Source organism: Opisthorchis viverrini (genome assembly GCF_000715545.1).
Source record: "Opisthorchis viverrini unplaced genomic scaffold opera_v5_80, whole genome shotgun sequence".
NCBI lineage: Eukaryota > Metazoa > Platyhelminthes > Trematoda > Opisthorchiida > Opisthorchiidae > Opisthorchis > Opisthorchis viverrini.
This window is the reverse complement of record NW_008751735.1, coordinates 1,309,422-1,319,242: the sequence shown is the minus strand read 5'-3', so window position 1 is coordinate 1,319,242 and position 9,821 is coordinate 1,309,422. Positions and strand designations below refer to the sequence as shown.

The 9,821-nt window shown below is 43.3% G+C and overlaps 1 protein-coding gene across 1 annotated transcript in view; it reads right to left on the bottom strand.

The window, feature by feature from the left end:
- Positions 1-9,579, bottom strand: part of T265_04673 (hypothetical protein) — a gene marked incomplete at both ends in the record, with an annotated part of 16,024 nt that extends 6,445 nt beyond the window's left edge. The window contains 3 exons of the mRNA XM_009169464.1: positions 4,428-4,662; positions 5,122-5,261; positions 9,314-9,579. Of these exons, the coding sequence (XP_009167728.1) occupies positions 4,428-4,662; positions 5,122-5,261; positions 9,314-9,579 (641 nt within the window). The remainder of the gene's footprint in view (positions 1-4,427; positions 4,663-5,121; positions 5,262-9,313) is intronic.
- Positions 9,580-9,821: the final 242 nt, after the last annotated feature.

Below are 9,821 nucleotides of genomic sequence, written 5' to 3'. Positions count from 1 at the left end.
CTTTCATCAAATGGCAAACGAATGGTCACAATTATCGATCTGGATGATCTCTCTTGTCATCGGAGACACATTGACCAGGTTGAATTCAATACTAGAGGTCAGTCTGTTAACGGCACTCCTGCTGTTTCAAATACTAATGAGTCCTTTGTAGATGATCTTATGGTATCTGAACAAAACGTATCTGAAGAACACACAACCTGTGAAGAGCCTGAAGTTTCCATTCCGAGAAGATCCGAAAGATTGCGGTCAAGACCACCACTGGACTATAAACACCCACACGCTCACTCAAGGTGTGGCGGATGTGATGAACATGACTGATACTCTATTCGCTGCTCTATTCATTATTCTCTTGTTTTAATATTCTATATGCTGTACATATACGCCAATTCGAATACATACTTGCTGGTTGTTACGCTTCGCTGAATTCTGGATTTCTAGTTCGTCTGGTTATACCGATATACGTACGAAACTTAATTCTCACAGTTTTCTCACAAGGTTGCTGAAATCTCTTCGACAGCCCTTCGCCCTTCTTGGGGGTCATCAGACAGGCACAAACCTCGAGTTGCCGTCAACCTTATGTTCTACTTGAAACCAATTTGGACTGATTGCGACAAATACACTCATTTTCAAATCAATCGGTTTTCACGAGGAACTCGAGTGAAACTCTTATTTATGGTATTCTTCAACCGAATGTGATGCACACAGATCGACTCATGTTTCAGATATTGCGGTATATTTTCATAGAAGAAACTACTCACAAGGTTACTGGAAACTCTTCAACAACCCACGACCGGTTTTACCGATGTGTTCGCCCGACTTTGTCAGTTGACTGAGACCCTGCATAGAATGACGGAGCTGATTTACGTCATTAATATCAATACAGAACAGTATAAGTTTATTCGATCGTTGTTACAATAGATTTAGTCTATATCTTCTCATTTTGACGATTTTTCACTGTTATAGCACGCTGAGTTTAAAAACGCGCTTTATCATGACTTAAGTGTTTCAAATTAATCGCAAATTTCTTGCATGTGCAGTAATTGACTGGGGTCCAGGTATCCCCAAATACTTCTGACAGCTGATTGCTGTGCCATTTTTTATAAACTGCACAAGCAGGTTACAGCTAACTGCTACACAGCACTGGCCCGCCTACAGTGACTACTGAGAGCCACCTTCACTTTGTCAGGAACACTGCAGAACGAGATCTTACCCCCCGGGTGGTAGTAACCAGAATAACAGGTCTCCTACATCACCAACTGCACCCTCCTCAATTGGAAGGAGAATATCATTGAATATCATTGCACACTTACCAAAAACACTAACATTATAACGGATTTACTGTACCGAAAAAATGCAATCTGCTTGCCATCAAGTGGCAGCAGATACTGCGACCTCAACCCGGAGTTAGTGAACAATAAGAACAGGGTTGGGACGCCAGGCTGAAATACGATGGGACAAATGAAATCGTAAAATGCCCATTTTCAAGGGGGCGGTGGAAGTAGATGAAGTTCAGCATGATATCGATCGTTTTTAAAACGGAAGATCCAAAGTTCCTGTCTGTGTCAGGTAAAAATGAAGATGTTCCGAATATTATCTATTTTATTTATAGTACGATAGATATGTCCTCTCTTATCGGTCAAAATTATGGTTGTCCAACTAACAATTCTGCCTGCTTTAGGACTTATCTTTTGAGTTCACCTACAATAATCATTTGTACTGAGGCATCTAGTCTAACTATTTCGTACGAGCTAGGTGCTGTGATCCATTGCTACTATGCTAGTTCTGGATATACTGTTCCGCCCAACCCTGTATACCAAAGGCAAGGACAACCTGAGACCCACGACCGGTTTTACCGATGTGTTCGCCCGACTTTGTCAGTTGACTGAGACCCTGCATAGAATGACGGAGCTGATTTACGTCATTAATATCAATACAGAACAGTATAAGTTTATTCGATCGTTGTTACAATAGATTTAGTCTATATCTTCTCATTTTGACGATTTTTCACTGTTATAGCACGCTGAGTTTAAAAACGCGCTTTATCATGACTTAAGTGTTTCAAATTAATCGCAAATTTCTTGCATGTGCAGTAATTGACTGGGGTCCAGGTATCCCCAAATACTTCTGACAGCTGATTGCTGTGCCATTTTTTATAAACTGCACAAGCAGGTTACAGCTAACTGCTACACAGCACTGGCCCGCCTACAGTGACTACTGAGAGCCACCTTCACTTTGTCAGGAACACTGCAGAACGAGATCTTACCCCCCGGGTGGTAGTAACCAGAATAACAGGTCTCCTACATCACCAACTGCACCCTCCTCAATTGGAAGGAGAATATCATTGAATATCATTGCACACTTACCAAAAACACTAACATTATAACGGATTTACTGTACCGAAAAAATGCAATCTGCTTGCCATCAAGTGGCAGCAGATACTGCGACCTCAACCCGGAGTTAGTGAACAATAAGAACAGGGTTGGGACGCCAGGCTGAAATACGATGGGACAAATGAAATCGTAAAATGCCCATTTTCAAGGGGGCGGTGGAAGTAGATGAAGTTCAGCATGATATCGATCGTTTTTAAAACGGAAGATCCAAAGTTCCTGTCTGTGTCAGGTAAAAATGAAGATGTTCCGAATATTATCTATTTTATTTATAGTACGATAGATATGTCCTCTCTTATCGGTCAAAATTATGGTTGTCCAACTAACAATTCTGCCTGCTTTAGGACTTATCTTTTGAGTTCACCTACAATAGTCATTTGTACTGAGGCATCTAGTCTAACTATTTCGTACGAGCTAGGTGCTGTGATCCATTGCTACTATGCTAGTTCTGGATGTACTGTTCCGCCTACCACTGTATACCAAAGGCAAGGACAACCTGAGGTAGCCTTTTAGGGAGACAGAGGAAGCATACTACAGTTGTGTTTATAGCGTGATTCACAGGATCAAGCTAGAATCTTTCTGATAGTGAGAGAATAGCCATGCTAAAATTGTTCGATTCTGCTTGACCCAGATTGCAACCAATCAGGACATCTTCTATTTGTACATAGCCAGTTGGTGACATATCCCTCTAATCGATGCGGCGGTCAGCTTTTTCAAGCGCTGCACCCCGGACGCCACGTTTCCCTGATGAGTTTTAAACATGGCAAACACGGTAGAGCATTCTGTGCAATCCTCGAGTACTACCTCAATCTAAAACAAGGGAAATTTATCACATCTCCATACTGGATTGCAGAGGCAGGCTGGGTACCGCACTGTACAGTGAGACTGGCGATAATCTACCAATGAGGGAGATTTCTCTGGATCTTTAGCTCCGGAAAAATGTCTTCCCAATGTCACGGATGGTCGGATACCGGCGCCTTTCTAGCGTAATGTTTCGAATGATTTCCTCGCCAAACATAAGTTTTACAAAGTGCTGAGCTCACCAAGTGCCAAAGAATTATTTTGGAATGCTTTGTTTGCTTCATTTTCTCGTGTTATTATTTTTGGCGGATAAGCCCGTTCTCCACCCTATTGCGCCGTAGAATACACTTTGTTTTGACGCGAACGAGCCTGTCTAGGGCACAGTTAACTTGTCGCTTTTATAACCCACCCGGGTGATATCTGCTTAAGTGACTGTTTGTCCTCGTTCAGATTGCATGTGGACCATTGAAAAACTCACTCTATCATGTTCTCCTTTTCTGCGCAGAACGCGGATGCACTACCTCAGATGTACCAAAGTACGAACATACAGTAAGTCCGAAATAAGTTGACTGACAGACCATCTCACATTGTTCATGAAGGTCTTTGAGAACGGGAGCATTTACTGAAGACGCTCAACTGTCTGATTTGTTGTCATTATCTACTCTCATCCTGAAGTAATGTTGGGAAATTCAAACCACAGCCTGCTTTTCTTTATCTTTTTTTCGCATTGGGAACAAAGAAAATATATCAACATATTCCAGGATGAAACAGACCTATAACTGTCAATAAAGTGAGACACTGAGCGTTTGGCACAGTCAGTATACGAAAGCTAGCGACGGATCACCGAAATAATCGCATTTTCAGCTCGTGCAGAATAATGGGCGCTCAGCTATCCCTTGAGCAGTTGTCATTCTGCGTTACAATAGATCACGTCATTCAAGTATCATCACCGCTTATCTGACCAACACGATGGATCTGAACAATGCGTCTGAGGCACTCATCTTGCTATATCAGGTAAATACTGATAAGCAATCCAAATATTAGGACTGAATCCTTACCAACTTATCTAACTGAGAACTAAGAGAACGCGTCGGATGAAGGACGATTCGGAACGAGGTAACTAGCTTCTCTGAGTAGGCTATAGGTATACCGCATGATTTGTTCGTCACGTGATCTTCTCGGACCTGCGGTTCAAAGCATTTGGCATACGTGGAATGAAGCAACTGAAGATGTATTTACAGGCAAGTTTGATGGTAACAACACATTATAAGCCTACCTTCCTGGGTGTATCCCCAGCCGGCGGCGATACAACAGTCTCCGGGCAGATCACCGTTGCTTGCTTTAGGTAAACAGGCAATGTTAACATTCGGACCTAGTTGAACTTGCTCGGCTAATTTGATCAGTGCGATATCGTTTGCGATCGTCGTGCCTGTGAAATAAAGAATAACCATGCAGAATAGTTGTTTCTCCAATTCTTCATATGGGCTATGTCGAAAATAAGGTTTTCGATCTCTCTGGGCAGAAAATAAAGTTTGCTAGTCCAAACAAGTGAGACCCTTTTCATCCATCTGATTACTTCAGCAAAATTCAACACAATAAACGGTCGTAACAATCACTAGGAGCTGCTTATTGCTTACAGTCAGATCACACTGACTTGTTGATCTCACTAAGTGATCAGCGATCTGTTGGAGTGGAGGGCGTTCTGTTAAACGTCTATGGTATTTGTCGTGACGACCACAATTGGACCTAGACACAATGGCCAGTCACCCACTGTTTTGGTTCAATAGACGAAACCGTTGAAGCCAAATATATAAGGTTGCAGACATGGTTTGTTGCCACTGCAGATTGACTCGGACAACAACAGGTGGGCGACTTCATGGCTTTAGAATAAATTTAGGGCTACTGTCACCAAAATCTCGCCTCGGTAACTTACCATTGTATTCGGGATGGGGGAAGATCAGTTCCAGATTCATGTCAAAATGTGGCACTTGTTCGTCCAGCATGTCGAACTCACCAACGCGGGCAGTCCATCTGGCTGGGTCGGTCGACAAGTGAGCATACGCTTCAGTAGGACTGGAAACATTTGAGAAAAACTGATAGAACCAGTGTTTACTCTGATAGGGACTGACAGCTGTTCAGTACAGGTGTGGAAATCGGGCAGGACCACATACAAGAGGAAAGCTAGTTTGCTCAGTTGCAGTAACTTGAATTTTTCCATGGGTTGAATAGGTTTGAGAAAAAAAAGGACCGAGAAAACAATGAGTTCCATGCTTAACTGGTACTTCCAGTATTGCACAAGTGAGTAACCCAGGTGACACAGATTGCCTTTGCTTTTCTAGGGGACAGGAAGGCTTTTGTTGGAACTCCATTGTTCTTATTCTATTGAGGCGGTTTCTGGGTAATTTGGACATTACACGTCACCTGTAACAAAAGCCATCCAGAATCTAGGGACGCATGGTAACAAAAGGCAATTCGTGTCTGAGGCGGATGCGATTAAACCGAAGAGCAATGTTCGATTAGAAAAGAGATTCATCATCATGTGAACGAATCCCGCTTTCGTGACTGCTGGTTACCGTGATAGGAGTGTCACTTTAACCATATGACTTATTCCCCCAACTTTTCAACTCCTTTACGTATACATTTTTTTCGTATTTTCTGAGTATGATGGTTTAATTCAAACCAGGAGCGTGCGCGTAGAAAGCGAATTTTCAGGAAAAAAGCACTCCATACTAATGACCTGACTGTTCGAATCTACGAAGTCCATGTGTCGATACTAATGACTGACTGTTCGAATCTACGAAGTCCATGTGTCGTGTAGTCCCGTAAAACCGCTAGCTAATTAGCTATTCAGGTTCGCCCAGAAGAAGGCGGATCAATAAGCTACATTTGTGTTACTGGAACAGAGTCTAACCCGCAAGATTACGAAACAAAACAATACGAAGTGTTTCTCCTGTGTATGTAAGCCGGACCCCTTGCGGCTTACCCAGAGGCATCCTATTGTTTAGCGCAGTACGTGGAAATCCGTAGGCCTCACTACACTGTACTGTTGACAGTATGGAAGGATCTGGAAAGTCTCGTAGGCGATATTATCTCGCAAGTGAGGCGAACCTATGCGAGAAGTACTATACGGTCTTTTCATCCCTAGTGGAAATGATAACCATTCCGAGGTCACGCGAGACCACTACCTCCCGAATAGTAGTTGAAGGACGGCTGATAAACAGTCTAATTAATTTGCATGACACTGAATTCAGCTCCACCCCGCCAATCATGGAATCCATATCACGTGGTCACGTATTGACTGGGTCCTCGAGTGGTGACTTCTCACTCGTCGTGTGATATGTTCCTTCTTCCCACACTTAGCAAAATTTACTGGATTGAAGAATTCATCAGTGACCAATGGCATACAGTTTTGCCCTGGGCAAATAGTTGGCTGCTTCATTGGTTAATTTGGGTTATCTCATGCGTCCAGTAGTTTTCAGAAATCCGATTAATCGTGTCACTGGTCGTTCTAACAAACTTACCCCGGTGTTCCAGGTAAGCGATGGAATGTTGACCACTTCCTTATTCCTTGGCGGACAGTCAAAAACCATACAGATGGGATTGGAGTTCTTTGAGTGATAATTACAAATGAAGCCAATCTTAAAAAAATTGCGCCCAAATGTCTACTCAATTGGGACTCTTCAGGTGAATACAAAACAACCAAGGGTAAACCTGATCCTTGTAGGTTTCATGTCCCGAATTTAGATATGCAGTTTGATGAAAACTGATCTGTTTTTGACTAATGCCATGCGTACGGGTGACTTCAGGGGCCAAGTAATGTTGATACTAAGTGTTTAAACTGGTCGTAGACATCAGGAGATCGATCCACTTGCATCCACACAAAACGGGTCCGATTAGGGCAAAGCGCATGTTGGACTGAGTTTTTTCAGCTCCGGTAAAGTCACCCCTAAATTCGGGCGTTTACAATGGCGCTTTATTTTTCGTTTCAGAAGGGCTTGGTAAACAAGTTGCAGTTTTTAACTGGGCAACGTTTCGCTTTTAACACAAAAGCTGCATTGCGTCAAGTGAGTGGGTCACCAAGTTGACAAGGGTTTTAAAACAGATGGAGAACCACTCGGCAAGAGCAGTCTCGATTGGCACACTAGTTCAGTGTTGAATGTTAGTTAAAGGATCTTGTCGATTAGTGTGGTTGCCTAAATCCTGGGTAGGTTGGGGAGATTTCAGTTTACTTCTGGTTGAGTTTAGCTCCCTAATCCTCCGGTTCAAGATGCTTCAATTGACAAACGTTGGGTGCCACTGGTCAGTGGCTCGTAAGTGATAGAACAATTCAGTTGGAGGAGATTAAGTACACTTGAGATCTAAGCTACTTCTGCTGATGGATTTTCCCTCTGATAACCACACACTACCACGTGTCAGCTCGACTGATCTAAAACCATTCTCGACATTCTTGCCAGTTCTACGTATTTTATTCTAGTTTTTGCAGAAACTCCGATGGTGGCGGTTGAACCCTCCACAACCTACCAAACAGACCAACAACTACCTCGTAAACGTGGACCAACACCCTCCCCAACCAATGGCAGACATCTTCTGTGAATATCTCAAACCCTTGAGAAAATAGCTTTCTTTGTCTCAGTAAGTTAATCCGCAGTACACATATGGTTTACAGACAGTGAAATCGAAGACAGTCGAATTCGATTTAGGTAGCTTACACTGCAAACCGAGTAGCTGAACGCCTAGGAAAGCTATCGGTCACTAATACAGATAAGTTAATCAAGTCAAGTTACGGAGTCCCACAGGAAAGTAGGAGACTGATAGCGCTTGAGAAACTTGAAACTGAATACTTGTGCTCTGGCTCAAAGATTCACTTTCCTCAGTCATTGAGGGGTCTCCTCCCCGGTTGATGAGAACCCATGAGATGTTGCGCATTACTGTACGTCAAAATTACGACAAGAAATTGAGATTTTACAACACAGATGATGCCATTGTGCTAGGGATCACATCCATGCCAAGAATGATCAACAGTATGCACAGTCTGGTTTTTGAAAATTGTTCGAACCCGATCGATGTTTGAATACTACATTATTCGGCTGCAAGTGGTCAACCACATTGTAAGTACCGTATACTCAAAAAGCAGTTAGCTTTACTCACTTTTCAACCACACGGTTTACGTACAGCGGTCCCACGATTACTACTCAGACTGAAGGGTAACATGGTTTCTTGAATTTTCTGAGGTTCAAGTTGTGCTTTCGTAAAAGAGACGGCCCCACAGTAAATTTGAAGCCGTGGTAAAACTGGAGTGTCGGTTTTCTTAGGATTCTCGGGATATCATCAAACCAACATGTGTGTGACACTGAGCGTTGAGAGTGGGGTTATCAACAGGGGATCTCAACCATACAGAGGAAGTAAAAGTCAAGAAGATCACCGGGCAGTAATTTAAACCCAGCAAAATTTGTGTACACAAATAACTCCCGTTAACCCTTGCTTCCTTGATCACCAGGTCTCCTGTGAGAGAGGGTATCACAGTACGCGGTCGGGAGAAACATGGGCAAAATGACTGGAAGAACTCGATATTTCCTGTTATTTCAACTGTTAAAACCATGGGGAAAATAAGTTGCATGTGTGAATCGTTCATGGGGAGAGTTTGAAAGGGAGTTCATGGTAGGATTAGTCAGTGGAGTTACTAGGGCGTCTGCTGATAGTTGGGACAAACTGTTAACATTGCATGACTGTGCATGATCTCACTTGTTTGCGCGTGATCACTCACGTGTCTCCAGTGCGGGTCAGTACAGCAGATGTTACACACTTGCCATGCGTATCTGATAGTCGCAGTTAACATCCCGACGCGGCTGAGGGATATATATAGTTTTGATGAGGTTTAATATTGGTCAAACCCTAGTCCTCAATGATGTGAGACTGCAAGACTAGTCCCAAAAGGGAAGGCGGAGAGAGACTAATTAAACACGTGTGAGTTGACTACAATACAGATACATATAACGTCCTGTGTGAAGACCGATGCATTTCTCTAGTGAACCACCTCGCTACTCATGAGTAACCAGATTTCGAATCAAACGCAGTTATGCATAGCTCGTTTCCAGCGCTTGATGGTCCCATGGCTTAGAACTTACAAGAAACAGTGGGCAGTGGTAACGATCCATTCTGGGTGAATCAGGGTACCGGCACACAAGTGGAACATTTGGGAACCATCCGGATTGGTGTGGATAATTAGCTTTCCTCCTGCCTCCACAACTCTTTGGCGAACTTCCTCGGATGATTCTCTGAACATCAGCGAAACTATCCAGGGCCACTGACCGACTTGTGACCGTACGCCACCGACAATCCTCTCGTTGAGATGTAGTGACGAGGATGGAGTCGCTGGTTCGGTTTGAAACATACACGTCCAGTAAGGATCAAATGCGTTGCGCCCACAATAGCGCGGAATGTTATCTAGGTTAAATAAGAAGTTTGAGAGTATAGGTCCAACACAAAGTGGTTTGATGTAGGGACTCAACTTGCCTAACTATGAGGGAATATACCTAAAATGCAGTTGAACGCTAAAATTCATCACTCCTGTGTGAGGGGTCTTCCGAAGTTCTGTTGGTTCCCGACAGGGATTCAGAAGAAATCAGGTAGAAG